The sequence below is a fragment of the Sphaeramia orbicularis genome, chromosome 22 (genome assembly GCF_902148855.1).
Source record: "Sphaeramia orbicularis chromosome 22, fSphaOr1.1, whole genome shotgun sequence".
In the NCBI taxonomy this organism is placed as follows: Eukaryota; Metazoa; Chordata; class Actinopteri; order Kurtiformes; family Apogonidae; genus Sphaeramia; species Sphaeramia orbicularis.
In genome coordinates, this window is record NC_043978.1 from 44,969,840 (window position 1) to 44,987,716 (window position 17,877).

At 39.2% G+C, this 17,877-nt stretch overlaps 1 protein-coding gene across 1 annotated transcript in view; it reads left to right on the forward strand.

Annotated features, from left to right (window-relative positions):
* Positions 1–2,360: 2,360 nt before the first annotated feature.
* Positions 2,361–17,877, forward strand: part of ccdc85ca (coiled-coil domain containing 85C, a) — a 56,359-nt gene continuing 40,842 nt past the window's right edge. Inside the window, exon 1 of the mRNA XM_030127730.1 lies at positions 2,361–3,297. Coding sequence (XP_029983590.1) covers positions 2,625–3,297 — 673 coding nt within the window. The 5' untranslated portion in view covers positions 2,361–2,624. The remainder of the gene's footprint in view (positions 3,298–17,877) is intronic.

Consider the following 17,877-nt stretch of genomic DNA (forward strand, 5'->3'; position numbering starts at 1 on the left):
ACATTGAATAAAATGACTGAAACAATGAGATTCTGTATTGCCATACTGTCATCTACTGGCCAAAGATAATAATACCCAGTGCCATAGTCAGTTCAATCAAAATGAGGAAAGTTAGCCCTAGCAGCCACTTAACTCAAGATAAATCAGAGTTTATACCAAGAAATCAACAGACACACACACACTTCACACACATTCTTTCATACACATATACCTCAATCGGTAGAAACCTGTAGCTAACGCTATTGCTAAGCTAATTCACAGAGCAACCACAAGGTGTAGCCTTGAGTTCAATCAGGTTACTCACTGAGAGAAGATAGAAAGATACACAATAGAAGAGCAAGATCTCAGAGTCGATTCAACAGTGGTCCTGACTCCTGTTTGGTCGGGTAGTTTCCGTTTTGAAGAATAATTCAATTAGAAACTTGTTTTAAAATTGTGCAGTGCACTCTGAAAGCCTTGACTGACCAACAGCTACACTTGCTGCGTGGGCGGGCAGGGACGTTTACCTGGACTGTGTGTCTCCAAGTGGGTCTTGTCCTGTCAGGACAAGGATGCATGACATCTGTTCAAGATCCTCACAGGTTTGCGGTACCCATTTTTCATTGCCAATGCCTCTCCATGCCTGCATAAAAAAACAGACATGTGTTACTGTGTGCTTTCATATATTTAAACGAGGGCTGTCAAAATAAATGCATTAACGCAGATTAATGCGTCATGATTAATCTGATTAAAAATTTTAATGCAGTTAACCCATCTCTAGTGCAAAATGACTCTGAACAACTCTGCCAATGCATTTGGGGCAGGAAGAGTTAGCATTGCACATGTGCAAATGGGCAGTTGATCCGATAGTGAAAGGCAGCAGAACCAACCCATAAAGATGGAAGACACTCAACAGCATGTTGGTCCTCTGGATGGAAATATGAGGACAAAAAAAAACAAAAAAAACAAGATAGAACAGTCGACCGACATAAAGTATTATGCACACTCTGCAGGAAGGAGTTTTCTTGTCACTGAAGCACTTCCAACTTAAAATAACACATTAATATGAAAATATGTTAGTTGGGGATTCTGCTAGCACTTCAGCTAATGCGTCATCCAGCTTGCGACAAACACATTAAGTATATATATTCCCTTCTTTCTTGAGTCTGTTTGCTAATGCAAAATGAAATGCGATTAATAGAGATTAACAATGAATGAATATGAATATTTAATCGCAATTAAAATTAATCCACAGCAACCCTGTGATTAATCTGATTAAAATTTTTGTTAATTTGAAATACACATACACACGCACACACACATACCAATCTCCACTCAGTGCAGAGTAGAGAACTGTGCCCTTGGTATAACCCAGAGAAAAAAGACCTTTGGTGCTACTGTAACCTGTCTGCTGAGGGAGACACTAGCATACCAGTAGCTAGCGTTTTAACATCTGTAATGTTTGTAGCCCAGCTTTAAGTTGGTACCTGCCCGGAACCGGTTTGGAACCACTTTGGAACCAGTTTGGCTGGTGCTTGGGCAGTGGAAACACAAAGTGCTAAGTCAGGCACTGGTTCCAAACCAGCCCTGGAACCAGTTTGGCGGAAAAGGGGTAACTGATGGGCAAGAATTCTCTATAGTTATAATAACAACAATAATAACAACAATAATAATAATAATAATAATAATAATAATAATAATAATAATAATAATGATAATGATAATAAGAATAAGAATAACAATAACAGGAATAATAAGAATAAGAATAACAAAAGCAATAAATCCACTCTGTATTAGAGATGATTGGAGCAGTGCGGAAAACCCAATTAAAAATGAATTCAGTGATAAATAATGATGTTTAATGTGTTTAATTGTAGACAGTGAACACAACACATTTTGTTCATTTCATCCAGGCTGCAACACATTAAAAAAGCTTTAAGAAGAACACTTTTTGGCTAGTGATGAAATAAAATTAATGCAATATTAAAAGATAATCATGATCATGCACAGAAGCAGCATCCAGGAAAAATCAATAGAAGTAAAAATAGGCTGGGGGTTAGTTTGAGTGTAATAAAGACCAAAGATCATTTACTAACATGGTTTTCAGTTTTAATTTCAATAGAAGTTTAATTTCCTAACTTTTTATAACATGTATTTTTAAGCCTGTGTTGTACCCCATTAATAAACCCAAAATCACTGTACTGAAATAAACCATCTCCCACACAGGTCCTTTTCCTCTGGGAGCTGCGCACATCTAACTGGGGGTGTGTTGTTTTGGTGGACTCTACAGGTCTGGCTCGGCCAATAGAGGACACTGTGTCTCCGTCTATGGACCGGGTTCAGCCCCCCCCTCCCTCTCTCTCTCCCTGTCTCCTCCCATGCTGCCCTGCTCTGAGGACCGGCTCCGGGCTCCGGCTTCACACACTGCGTCTCAGCGCGTCTCCGGGACCAGCCTCCATCCGCACTAAGAAGAACCGGGTCGTCCTGTTGTGTCTGCGGGGACTCTGGGGGATTAGAGCCGGCGCAGTGTGATCTGGGCCCGGTACTTGGATCTGTCTGCAGCCCGACACATCATCTATTATGGATCTGGTTTTCCTTCTAACTTAGACTGCTTAGAGGACAGTGTTATCTCCAGACGCGGAGCTATGGACGGGGCGGAGGTGAGCCAGCTGCCCGACGAGGAGCTGCTGATGCTGGGGAAGGAGGATCTGGTCCGGAGGCTGAGGAGGCTGGAGAACCGCAACATGGATCTGATGCTGGAGCACGGAAACATGATGAAGGACGTGAACCGGAGCCTGCAAGTCCACCTCCACGAGATTCGGAGTCTGAAGGAGGTCAACCAGAAACTGCAGGATGACAACCAGGAGCTCCGGGAGCTCTGCTGCTTCCTGGACGACGACCGACAGAAGGGCAAGAAGGTGTCCCGGGAGTGGCAGCGGTTCGGCCGCTACACGGCCAGTGTCCTGTGGAAGGACGTGGGTCTGTACCAGCAGAAGCTGAGGGAGCTGGAGGCCAGTCAGGAGGCGCTGAGGACGGAGAACACCGACCTGAAGGAGATCGTCCTCATGCTGGATGAGGAGAGGAGCGGAGCCGGATCCAGGAGCTCCATCGACAGCCAGTCCAGTCTGAGTAACCTGAACGGGTCCGGGTCTGTCCGGGACGTGGGAGATGGGAGCAGCACGTCCAGCACTGGGAGCGCCGGCAGTCCGGACCACCACAACCACTTACACAAAGGATCCGAAGGAAAGATAGCATCACTGAGAAGGTCTATGGACGACCTGTCCACCCCGCAGGTCCACAGGGGGACTGGACTCAGTGGTAAGTCAGACCATCATACTCCCAATACCACTCTATTAGGCAGGTCCGTGAACGCATCACTATAGATCTGAGTCAGTCAAAAAAAATGTGATCATGGAGAGGAAAAAAAAGTTTTGGAGCTTGTACTGAAGTGGGCTACTGATAACTTGTAGCTTCAAAAGAAGTTCATCCCAAACATCCAAGTACATTCCTACCTCAGGTGCACTTTAAAGCAGTTTCCAACCCTTTTGTCCTATTGTCATGGAGTTTATTTCAATGTCATGATGATGGATGTAATGATATGCCACCCTCTTATCATCATCCAATATCAATGGTAAAACATTTCACTCTGTACAAGAGGATGACGGTCATGTGAGTTGGTTTACAAAAGGAAGGAATGGTGAGATTTAGTCTGTTATTGAAAGTAATATTGGTGATTTCCTCAAAAGAGAAGTTTCGGGTCAGTTTTCTGGTGTATAATGAAGCTCAAGTCATGATACGAGCTCAGGAAGTGAAATTCCCATATAAACAGAATTACTGTTTGAGTGTGAGTTTATCACACTATCACTGCTTATAGTGAAAGAACCAGCATCAGGGTAAAATTTTGTCCATATTTTCAGTTTCCTTTATGACCACACTGCCCTCAGTTTCATTGCAGTTGTGCAGCAGGTTGTAAAATCGCCATCCAGCCTGCCCAGTAAACTCCATTAAGATTAAATGGAAACTATAAAAGATACAAGAATAAAAAAACAGCACTTATTTTCCCATCCAGACCAAATGTAAGGCTGTATCATAGGAAAAAATGGTTTGATGTTTCACTTTATCAGTGATCAGTTTTGTCGTGGAGACTCAGCTGGCCTTTTATTATAGCCTGCATTTATCATCCTTTTCAGTGTAAGAGGACTGATTAGGTCAGGGATCAGGTTGCAGGAGTCTTAATGTTAAAAATGACTTCTTTAGAGGTAAACCATGCTCTCCTTTAGGTTAAATGAACACTATAGGGGTATACATGTGTGCTGTTCTGAGCAAATATATGTGCATGTAGCCCCAGGCACTTGTATCAGTGTCTCTTTGCATGAGAATCATCTTGGTACATGACTGTGGAGAAGGATTTTTTTGCTGTAGCCTGTTGTCAAGTGAATTAAACATGGCTTTGTGTGTGCAAACAGGGAAGGTCTGTGCAGATTACATAATTACATGGATACTACTAGACAACCTCAAGAGAAATGCCTGCACATTTAAACCTGTTTCTTATATCCTTAATTGTGGCTGTTCTGCCGGTGCTTCACACTTACTTTGCACTTATGAACATTACTCCAGCAAAACAAGCAACATGAACCTCATGTAGCTTTCCAAATAAGCTTCAGTTTCAAATACATATTGTAGTGTCACACACACAGGAAGTTTACTGCACTAAGACTACTATACTTCATAAAGGCAAGTCATGGGCTGAGGAAATCACACATATTAAACTGAGCACACTGGTCTGTGTACTAAGGTTGCACTGATCCAATATTAGAATCGGATATCGGCCCAGATATCAACATTTTAGCAGGATCAGGGATCGTTAAAAGCAACCTTAGTAAGACCGATGCTTCCCCTTTAAATTTTAGTGACACGGGCCATTTATCGCATTATGTTTTAATTCTAAAAGTAATGTGATGGACCTGTATGTGGAGGACATGGTGGGTCATATCTCTGTGGATAAAGCTGTGAGAAAGTGAAAGTGAACTCCCCTCACCTTATCACTGACTACCTGCTGCCCCCGAAAACAAATACCCCTCCACCCCGCTCATGGACCTCAATCTGTGAGCAGGGGGGCGGGGGGGATTATCAACAGTAGTACCACACCCGCACGCATGCACACACCTGCGACGACCCCCCAATGTGCCCCCCTGGTTGAGAACCTCTGCTCTAGATCAACAATTATATCAGATCCGGTATCGACCAATACGCAAGGCCCCAGCATTAGTATCAGCATCGGAACTGAAATAACTGGATCTGTGGATCCCTACTGTATACATCTGTGACCTTTGACCACCAAAATCTTATAAATTATCCTTGAAACTATGTGAATGTTCATTTCCTCAAGGAGTTCCTGAGATATCACAGTCATAAAAATGAACAACACATGAATAAATATAAGATCACAAGGAACTTGACCTTTGACATGAGGCCATCAAAGTGGTTTCATCTCATTATTGAGTCCTAATTTTTGCCAAATTTGAAGACATTTCTACTAAATGTTCCTCAAAAATTCTTTTATAATCGCAAGAATGGTAAGACACAAGGTCACAGTGGCTTAACCTCTGACCTTTGACACCAAAGATATTTTTAGTTCGTCCATGTGTGAATGAATGTGTCAAACTTTGATACATTGAGATATTCCATTTAAATGTAATATGGACAGAGCATCTATTAAAGACTCATAGAGGATGTATGTAAAACATTATTTTCCTTCAACAGTGTCAGAGCTCCACCTTTATACCCAGTGTGTTCTAGTTTAGATCTGGCAGGATCCACTGAGCCCATGACTGACAACCCCACTAGCAGACATTTTGACAGTGCTCCTGTATTTGTATACTTACTCAGAGTTGTACCTGAAGCACTCTCCGATCACAGACTAAGACCTTCTCCCCCAGTCACCTTGTTGTTTGCTCACATTCTGAGTGACACTGTCTGGCCCGGCTTGGCCCAGCACAGATGGCACAGGCCTAATTACCTTAGATCATTACGGATGAAGTCAAACCTAATGAGGATTTAGCAGCTTCGCAGCACCGACAGGGTGATACTGTAAGTCATGTCATCAAGTCATCTATTTGAAAACACAGCTGTAGGTGCTGGCAGCTGAGATACCGTGCATACTAACTCTTGTCTTTGACACATTCTTGTAGATATCAGACTTTGTTTTATTCACAGGTAAAGAGATTAGATTCGGATTAGGTTGCCTGGAAAGGTTCACATGCTACTGGTAAACTTACCTGTTGAGCAGGTTTGGAGATCTGAAACAAAAAACTTGCCGACTGACTCACGGACAACAAAAAAAGTGATGATGCTTTTGAGTTTTGTGACATTTTTAAACCTTTATTTCAGTTAATCAGAGTAGTCATGTCATCAAAAGAAAACACACAAGCAAGCAACATTAATTTAATATAAAGTTGATGCGATAAAAGGTCGTTGGCTGCACAGATAACCTGGAGTATGTGATACTGATCACTGGAAGCGCTCAATGTTGTGTAAGAAGAGTAGATGAATGTTGTAAGTTGTGCTGATAAAGGATATCAGAGGCATGAAAACGTGTTAATCTTTGGCTCATTGCTCACAGTTTTTTCTAGACAATTTACCTTGAATATTTGACTTGGTATTCTTAGTATGTTTAATGTTATTATCCAGCTACTGTGATTTTTTTTTTTTTTAATTCTGTGCCAAAATTTTGCAAAACCAATAGAGAAAGTAGCTTGTCCTCAAATAGTGTAGGGACACATTTATTTAGGAGAAAATGGGGGATATGTTTGTAAGTTATAAGAGGTCTTTCAATGTTTTATACTAACTCTTCTACCTTTGAGTGTGCACTACATATAGAATGGCCTTATTGCAGAGCCAGTTATTCTATAACCTCTCTCTCCCATTTCCTGTCTCTGTTCACTTGATGAATCAAGTAATGGCAGAGAAACCCAAAACTAAATAAAACAAAAATCCTCATTCTTACTCTCAATTGCCTCATTTCCTCTCCTGGTGCATCAGTGTGCAATGCTAGATACTGTTGCCTTGGAAATGTAGTTGTCAATGACCTTGCCCAACATAAACTTTACGTAAGCACATGAACATATAAACACTTAGATAAGATTTAACTTCTTAACACCCACCAGGCCACCAGGTCACTGATTACTCATTTTAGGGTTGGGGTTAAGCAAGAGTCGGGTCAGTTTCTGGCTGAACTGGTCTGGGCTGGTGTAGGAAATGAAACTGCTTTGTTCTATCAAACCAGGTGGATTGACAGTTGTCATCACGGGTTCAGATTAAAAATTTAGGAACATCTGCTTGTGACATCACAGCACTGAATTCATGTTGTTTTACATCAAAGGGTACCTGTTGTTAATTTTCATTGCTAGCTATTTCAAAAGATCACATATAATACTAGCAGTTCCATCAGGTAACTTATTTACCCATTATAGCCCATTGTCAAGTTTGTCCGAGTACTAAGTGACTGCTCTGTCAGTCGGATGTGGTCAAAGACATGTTGCGTCCTCCATGGGTTCTTCCAACACTGGTACTGAGTGACACATGATTTGTCTGATTACCTTGGCTGAGATGGACTAGTCACTGACCCTGTGCAGCAGACACCAGTCTAGGAATAATAACAGGTAACTATTTTCACACATTTCCCCAAAATTGCTAGCTATAGTTTACTTCTTGAACATGTGCTTTCCACTCAATCTCGCTCACTGACTGCTGGTTGTTTACTTGCACTCGATCACCCGGAATCAACACTGTAACATCACAATGGCTGCTCCCCATAGTTTCTGCCTCTACATGGAATTCACATAATAAAAAGGTCCAGTGTGGTGCATTTATGGCAATTTTTTGACTGAATTTGCGCCTTTCTTGTTTACAAGTAACACACAAAGCACAATTAATGTTGTAAGTATGACCACAGGTACATCTGTAATAAGCAACATGACAACATGATGGAGATAATTTTATGTTTGTTTTAAATAGACTAACAGAACTGTGAATGTTTTATGAGCTGTGAGCAGTTTGCTGTCTTCAACTTGAAGTTCACAGTCGAGGAAGGCGGTAGATACACAAGGTACACTGTGTCTGTTTACTCGAAGGTTCATGTTTTTCAGGTGATGACAAGACGACACATGAGGGACTTAGTCTCAAGGTAAAACTCAAACTGCACCAACTGTACTGAAACATGTTGGATTTGATGTTGACAAAAGAGGAGAGAAGGAAAATATAGGACAGCAGTTCCTACATTATGATTCAGAGACGATGATGGCCTCATTTCTTCTATTCAGTTGCATTTGCTCGTGGTAGTGTCATACATAAAAGTTCAGTTTGGTGTTTGGCTTCGTATCAAACTGCTATGAACATTTTCACCCTGGTACCAACCTGAGGTTAACCTTACAACAGAGGAAGCGTAAGGTCAGTTAAATATTTTAGACTGCCTTTGAAAGGGAAAAGCTTCTAGTTTCTAAATCAAGTCATTTTATCCATGGTTTAACCCTTTCATGCATGAATTGCGAGAACCTTAGTCAAGATTTTTTTCTTCAGTGTTTTTATTCCTCCTTAGGCATGAAAAAAACAATGCGATCGAGTTTTTTTTTTTCTATGGAGTTACAAAAATATCCATGCATTTAATTTCTGAAGTAAAGAAACATGTTTAAAACCCAATATCAGAAAGTGATATGAAAACCATGAAATAAAAACATTTTTAATGCTGCTAATCTGATGTCTTCTCACATTTTAACATATTCTAATGCTAGTAATTACTCACTTCATGGAGATAATATGCAAAAAAAAACTTCTTGTCTAACAAATAACAATTGATTTACACTTAAACATGTTAGTGCAGATCAGGTTCATCAAGAACAGCAAAGTTACAGTAATGGTCTGAATGTCAGTGTATGGGATGGTGCGTAAGTGTCCACTGTGTTGGCTGATATGGAACTAAAACAACGAAACCCATGAATATACAAGAGAACAGCTGGAGAAGAACTGTCCACTGGAGTGGCCTATGCATGAAAGGGTTAAATGTAACTCCGATACTCAACTTTGAGTTAGGGTCCATGAAGAGTGGATGTTAAAAGGGTAAACCAGACATTGAATAATGGTGGATTTTTAAGCTATTTAACAATAGATTGGAGCAGGAAAAAAACAAATAAACCATAAACTAATCTGCCAATATTGCTTCCATCAGCTGGAAAAAATGTGACACTGTTAGAACTGAACTCACTTTAACCTCATTAAAACTGGTAATAAATACCTAAATAAATAAGAAAGCAAGTACGTTGAAAATTAAACTCAAAGTAATGCATCAATAAAGCTGAACGGAAAATTAACTGTAGAAATGTTTGATGTTATTTCCCCTCAAGATGTGAAACTGGCCACTATTACAGTCAAGTTCCACGTTAAACCATGTCTGTTTATTAGAGCCCATGTTTGTTCATTCATTCATTCATTCATTCATTCATTCAGGTATTTCTTTGACCTATGAAGTTTCCATTGTGAATAGGTTTGGTGACATTTCATGATGGTGCTTGAGTGAGAGGGCGCTGCCAGTTAGAGTTATAAGTTGTTTATTGGTTGTTCCTGCTCTCTGGTTTATTAAATCACACCACTATGTGTCCTCCTGGCTGCTTCTGCTCCCCTCTTCTCAGCCTGGTTATTTACAAGCTTCATGGCTGACTTCCAGAACTCCTCTTATTGATGTGCGTCGTGGCTGCGTACAGGAGCTAACACTTGTTCTGACGGCTGCGACTGTAAATTCTCTGGATTCATTTTTCACAACACCTGCGTGGGAATGCGCAGCAGTCTTGACAGTAACGTGTCTGGTCCTGCAGACATGTGTCTGTCTAGTATTTATTTGTATCTTCAGCTGCAGCAAAATGCCATCGCTCCGTTTATCTTGTCGTGTGAATACCCCGCTATAGTTGGACGGAGAACCATCTGCATTCAGATGATCAGCTGAAAGGACTACTTGGCAGGGGGAATGCCACGCCGGAAAGGTCAGAACTGATGAATGAGGGCAGAGCGACTTTGGCAAATGCAGCGTGTGGAGGTGATGGTTGTGGAGATTTATTATCCACTGCAGCAACTTGTCACACCGGGAGGAAGGAAGGTGGTCACGGACGGTGTCGGGGCCACTCTGTTGTGAGGGTGAAGGCTTTCTCAAGAAAACAACCTCGCTGTATGAAACTTTGAAATGAAAACCCATATTTTAGTGCAATATTTATCTGACACACTGCAAAAATCAAAATCTTACCAAGCGTATTTTTTTCATTTCTAGTTAAAATATCTCATCACACTTCAAATAAGATATAATTACTTAAAGAATAACTTTTCAGTGAGATATAAGAACTTATTTTTAGACAACAAATCTTGAAAATCTTATTTCAACGAAGATAATTTTCTCTAGTTCCATTGGCAATTTTTTTGCTTAATTCAAGATTTTTTTGTGCTTAATTCAAGCAAAAAAAAAAAAAAATCTACCAATAGAACAAGTGAAAATTATCTTGGTAAGATTTGTTGGAATAAGATTTTCAGTATTTGTTGTCTTAGTTCTTATATCTCACTTACAAGTTACTCAAGTGATTATGTCTTATTTTAAGTGTGATGAGATATTTCGACTAGTTATGAGAAAATTACACTTTGTAAGATTTTAATTTTTGCAGTGCCATGTGAAAACTTGCAGACATGACAGAACCAAAAATCAACTGTAAATTCCCTGAATAATCATTTCTTTGTTCCTTTTGGAAAGTTTAACCCATTAACCCTTTATAGAGCACACATCATAACACTCTGAAATTCAAAATTTTAACTTTAGTGACTTATTGAACATTATCATCTACCTCCTCGTCGGTTGGCGTGACAACAGTCTCCCTCCTCTTGCCAATAAAACATCTGAGCAGCGCTTGCTAAAAAGTAAACACATGGGGAAAAAAAACACTGTTATAAGGTCATAAACTGACAAAAATCACTCATATTCACTATTTACAACGTCAAAATTTCTATAAAATCTCTCTGAATCCCTGTATAGTGTTATAAAAACCAACATGTTTCTGGATGGTATGGCATGTTTATGGAAATTACCAAAAATAGTCACTTCAAACACTGAGTCTTTTGGAAAACAAATAGAAATCCTAATGTTGCTACAGCTTACCTACAGGTCTGAATAGAGAATAAACATAATGCATGGAACAAATGTCCAATTAAAATGAAATTATATGACAGCAGTGAAAGCTTTATTTATTGCCATCTCATTGGACTGTAATAAAAACGATATGGCAATAATTGCTGCGCTGGGGGAAAACGTGTAAGGCAATTTTATCTCCATTTTACCAACACACATCAGGGAGATTTAGAGCTATTTGCATTGCCATTCCTATTTAGGGAACAAATTGACAGAAACAGTAGGAACAGTAATGAGGGTTTGAACTGTCATGTGAAACGACGTCTATTCAGTGTGGATTAGAAAGTAGTGGCCATAAGACGTCATTTACAAAATGTACACTCATACTTAAGCTGATAAACATTTAAGTAATCTGAAATACATGTGGCAGGGATTGTTAATGTGAATTATGTCATGAGACAGATGTAAATGTCAATTAGTCAAGACATTCTGCCTCTCAGATTGGATTTTATGCATTTGTCCGTTGTCCACAGATTGTGTCCTGCCTTGTAAAGTTGGTTGAATTTTAATGGCTTTTCAATGAATGTTACAAACCAGCATCCAGTTATTCCACATAAACATAGGTATGAACACTGAATAGAAACAGATGTCCAATGAAAGGCTACTATATGATTTAACCAGGATTGAAAAAAAGATACAGCTCTGTTTTGATTACTGTGATATACTGTAGTTGGCGTTGACTGATTTGAGTTGATACTCAACAGTGTTTCTGAATCTACATGTGAATGTTACCTGTTACTTAAAATCCTTGAAGTTTAGGGGTTTTACTTGTCTGACCTAAACTGTGAAATTCTTAAGGTTCATGTGGATGTTGAACTTTCAACAGGCACTATAAATAAGTGAGTTCGATCCATAGACAGTATATAATTAATAAACAGAGGATTTGTGACGTCTCTCTTTGTAGTTTGGCATTTGCTGGTTAGTGTTGTCTTTTCCAAGCCTGAAGTGTCCATATTTGGACACAAAGGGCAGAACTATTTGGTCAGAGGTTATCTAATGCTCACACTACTTGTAGCTAAGGTGTGCAATATTGTTAGTTAACCATTTATTGGGCAAGTGACTATTTTTGGTAATTTCCTCAAACATTAAATATGGGGCCAATGCCGTGCCTCAGTGAGGTCCAGAAGCATGTTGGTTTTTATAACACTATACAGTGATTCAGAGAGATTTTATGGACATTTGAAGCTGTAAATAGTGAATATGAGTGATTTTTGTCAGTTTATGACTTATAACCGTTGTTTTATTGCATTTGTTTACTTTTTAGCAAGTGCTGCTTAGATGTTTTCAGGCAAGAGGAGGGAGATGACAATGTCTAACAACACACTAAGGTTGAAATTTCAATGACTGCCCTATAAAGGGTTAAACCTATAAACCACAACTACAGTGGAAAAAATGTGTTTTATTAAAATAAACTGAGTCAGATTAAACTGGCGAGCCTTAATGGAGCTTCTGTTCGACCTGAGATCTAATTAATGAATCTCAAATTCCAAGATGGACCACCAGAATACTTGTTAGAGGTTGCAAATAAAATGGATGAAACCAGAGTGACTCCTGGAAAAAGGTTGACTTTGTATTTTTAGGGCGAAGTTCAATTTAATGTGTGTAGTGTGAAAGGTAGACAGGCTTTTTTCAGCATCTAGTGGCTGTCAGTGGTATTACAACTGTACGATATTTCTATATCGGCTTCAATTTGGGGCTGGGGTCCTTGCCCTTTGGTCAGTTCACGGCTTTTTCCACCATCAGCTCTGAAAAAACACTGGGTTTACGTCTTTGCATTTTACTAGTGTTAACCTTAATTGTTGGTAGTTCTGATTCAGAAGATACTAATATTATTTTATTTATTTATTTATTTATTTTTGGTACAGAATTCTCTTTTTACATCTTGGTTCAGTCAAGTTTTTTTGTTGGTGAAGGACCATTCCCAGGTAAACACTGTTACAACAGCAAAATCACTAGTATTAGATGATAAGAACTTTGCATTCAGTTCACTGTTTACACCCAGCTGTCTGAATCCATAAGAAAAACCTGAGGGTGTTATACAGAGCAGATAAAAATGCATATTTCAGCAGCAGCAGCAGATACAGCTGGTGAGGAAGACTCAGCTGTTGAGGTTGTTGACACTTACCCTCACCGTTAGAAATCCCTGACCTCAGACAGGAATATTTATAGGCCATGACAAATGTCCAACTGAATGCATGAAAGCTTTTGGTGATGAGCAGAACCGCTGGAGCCTTCATGAATAAATGCCTTTAGCGACGGGGAATTCATGCAGAGAGGTGAAAATTCTGAATTCACGCATAGCGATCATTCCATCCAGGCTTGTTGTGAGTGATGGCATGTGCTTGTTTTGAATCCTGCAACTTTTTCAGTCCCATTATGAGCTCTGCATGAGCTTTTGACAGTAAATCATTTCTTAAACTCTGTAGCTGTAAGACTGATACTGTTAACGCCAACTGTGAATTACTCATACGCAGCATGGCAGTAAATTTAATGTAAGTTGACAGTTCAAACATCGCATGTGGCTTCTGTGAGTATTTTTCATCAACAAGGCAGAAAATAGAAGAAAACACTAGAAGTAAATAGAAGTAAACTGCACATGATTATAATTAAAAAGGCATAAAGACAGGACTGGTTTAATGGAAAAAACATAAATCTGTTTGACACTTTGAGCCGTTGGAACATTTGATCCAAATAGCAGAACTGTGGAGTTGATCTAATTAGTGCTGAATGTTATTTGAAGATTAGAAGAATGAGGTGAGCACCCAAATCCCCTGAAAAACTTCACCTTTAGACACACCAGCGAAAAAGTCTCATATGTACATGTTTAGGAACAGTGGTGTAGTGGTCCCTGGAGAAGTGGGTATACTCTCAATTTTTGCCTTTTTTTTTTAAAGTAGTCCAGAAAAATCACCCTGTTTTAGAAACAGTGACATGTCAGACTACCCATTTAGTTTTCCCAAAAATCTGTTAGTAGTATGTGCTCACTATTATAAAAAATATCATGACTTGATCAGGAGCAGTTTGTAGGTATTTCTGGTCACACAAGCAGCTGCATGAATGTAAATGTATTCAACATGAGGCAAACATAGGATAATGTTAGCCTTTCATAACGTTAGCCTTTCATAATGTTAGCCTACTCACACAGTTAAAGTATTGGTGACAAAATCTCTTCTCCTCTCCTCAAATGTGCAGTCATATGACCAGTAGTTTAAAACAGTGACTCATTCTGAAACCACCATAAAACTTACCTCAGAATTATGTTTTCCATGAAAGCAGGTTCTCTCTACTTGTGCCACTTACTTGAAAGACGTTTATTCTGCCTTTCTCATTTCCAATAATTGCGCATCTTTCAACGAGACATGCAGTGACCTGTCAATCAACTGAGGTGCAACTAGCACCTGAGGTGTCCAATCAGGTTCCAGAGGTGGCCGACGCTAGTAAGTAATATTTTCCTCAGCATGACCCGCTCTACTCTGCCTCTGATTAGCTCGTCAGTCCTCATGCCTAAAGTTAACCAATCTAATCAGTGAAGGCGAGTACTAGCCAATTAGAGGCGGAGTAGGGCGGGTCATTGCTTCACCATCCGAGGGGAAAAAATGAGCAATTTGGCTCAGATACAACTGAATGGTGCACATTAGGGGGGATTTAGAAGTGGGTATACGCAATACTGACTGAAAAATAAATAGGTATACACTGTATACCCTGCACTACACCACTGTTTAAGAGTCTTTGATGTGTTTCAAATGATTGAAACTGTAACATTAGTTTGAGGGAATAATATCAATATCAGCCTTTATATTTAGTATTTAGCAGAATATGTCATCAGTTTTTGTGTTTTTTCATGTAGATCAGTGTATATTTGATCTGAGGCAAAAAGACAAATCATACAAAGTGTAAATAATCTACTTGATAAATAATGTTATGATGTCATTGGTCCTTGCTGTGTGAGAGGCTTTACACACTGAAAAATATAGAAGTATATGAGAAAAATATCCACAGGATCTACTATTCCAATCTCCTCATCTGTGTGTAAACATTTTTACTCTTAAAGCCCCTAGAGTTACCTTTGTGGTGACTTACAAATGGAATTTTCTCTACATTTAATCTTTCCTAAGTAATTCAGCACCATTTATTATAATATCATCCTCTGCATTTTGCTTTTTTTCCCAATGAAAATCAGGTGTTTTCCGATATTTAATTTACAGACTGCAGATGTTCATAACAGCTCAGATTAAATTCAGAGGTTATTATATCAAAACAGAGGAAACTGAAGGAAAAAGTGACTTTTCAGCAAAATATATCATTGACTGAATATAAAACCAAGCCTCTCCAACCGCTGTCATTTATCAAACTACTTGGGTTTTACTGGTGAATCAGTGCTGGAGTAGATGACGGTGTTTCCACATAAACACCGTCATTGATGATTCTCTGATCATCTAAATAGGTCATATCTGTTGCTGATGAAAGGCTGAGAAACTGAATTTTACCTGAATTGATAGGATTAGTGGTTCAAAGTATATTCAGCATTTTAGATCAGAAGATGGTTTTGGTCACCGACAGCTGTTAAGTCCCCCTCAATATGTGAAAAATAACATTAACCCATAAAGACCCAAACAGCCACTAGTGACCAAAAGCATCTACTCAACTCTAATGTTTAGTACCTGTTGTCCACTAACTATCCTATCAGTACATGTAAATAATTAATGTGAAATACAGTTTGTCATCTTTTCATGGTCATCAGATATGACCCATTTGGACATTCAGAGGCTCCATAGTGAACGTGGAAACACCGTCATCTTCTACAACATTGATTCACCAGTAAAACCCATGGAGTTGGATCAATGACAGTGGATTGAGATGCTTGTTTTTATGTTCAGTTATTAATATATTTGCTGAAAATGTCACTTCTTCAGTTTTCTCTGCTGTAAAATAATAATTTACTCTTTGTAAAATCATCTACATGATCAGTGAATTAATTATAGGGAAAAATACATGATTTACACTGAAAAAAGTAAAATATATAGGAGAGAATATTGTAATGAATGGCGATAAATCACTTCGAGAGAAAAATTTGGGAACTGCCATGAAAGTTGCACTGGGTCTTTATGGGTTAACTTGGCAAATTTTGCAAAATCAAAGGTGTTTTCATGTGACATTTCCTTTCACAGGGATTTAGTCAATTTAATACGATGACTCACTTGTCCATGTGCTAATGTTGCACCAAAACAATATCTGCTGTGATGCTATTTGCAATGTAAACTATCACTGCAGTGTAACTTTCACACTGCTCAAGACAAGCATGATTTATTTAAAAAAATACAGTTTAGCCACCAGATTGTTTTCCCTTTTTCCAGAATGATAGTGGATGGTATCTCCAGTACTGCCACAGCACTAACACAGTGTATGTAAAACTCCTTTCAGCCCATTATACAGTCTGAACTACCGTCAGCCTATGTTCACACACACCGCACAGACAACGTGTCTGTCATTAGATGAAATGAGTGCATCTTGCCTGAGGTCACTTTGACCATTTAGAACAATAAATCACTCCAACCCTAAAGTGATCAGTCTTAATGAGAAAGTCAACAGTCTGGGACAAAGCTGTAAAACTGAAAGCCTTTAAGGTCTGTCACACCGTCCGACCTGAGCCCGCTGGAGATGGCTCTAACAGCTGTGGATGTCTTTGATGTGTGTGTGTATTTGTTGAACACTTTTAGTACTAAGTGTGAACTAAGAGATAGCCACACTTTTTACCTCTTTGGTTGTGATTCTTGAACTACTCATTATGTGCCGTTGAGCTTAGCCACCACGAAGATACCAGATAGTGTTTTGCTGACCTCTCTGATAAAAGCCAGAGCATCCAGATAGTCCCCCAGCACCAGTCCTTTCTCTCGTACTGTCATCAGGGTCACATTCAGGTCTGGTTTCAGTGGCAAGATAACATTTCAGCACTGTTTTCTCATGCCTGCAAGGCCTTTGATGTTGCGTAAGTTGCATATTTGTGTATCTCCCATTAGGGAATACACCAATACTTAATTTTCAGCTCCTTATACACCTCATTATGTCAGTTATAGTCAAATAAATGGAGTATAATGTAGCTGCTGGAAGAAATAAGGGCAAATTTGGTGTTTATTAATATATTTCATACTACAATTATGAATTTTCCTTTGATGAAAGATTTCACCAATTACCTACAGTTAATAGATAGATAGATAGATAGATAGATAGATAGATAGATAGATAGATAGATAGATAGATAGATAGATTTCACAGTTAAGAGCAGCAACATACAACAAACAAATGCAAAGAAAAGACAGGTAGAAAATAAAGAGAACTAGAAGCACTCGGAGAGCGCAGACCTCCGCCAAGGCTGATCAGTGGCCCCCCCCGTGGGCCCCCCCACCCCCAATCACCACCAAAATTTAATCATTTCTTCCTTATCCCATTTCCAACAAACCCTGAAAATTTCATCCAAATCTGTCCATAACTTTTTGAGTTATGTTGCACACTAACGGACAGACAAACAAACAAACAAACAAACAAACAAACAAACAAACAAACAAACAAACCCTGGCAAAAACATAACCTCCTTGGCGGAGGTAATAAATATAAGATATACAAGTGGTGCCACATAAACCCTGCCACCCGCATGTACTGTAGCTTATTTTGGCATTGATCCAGCT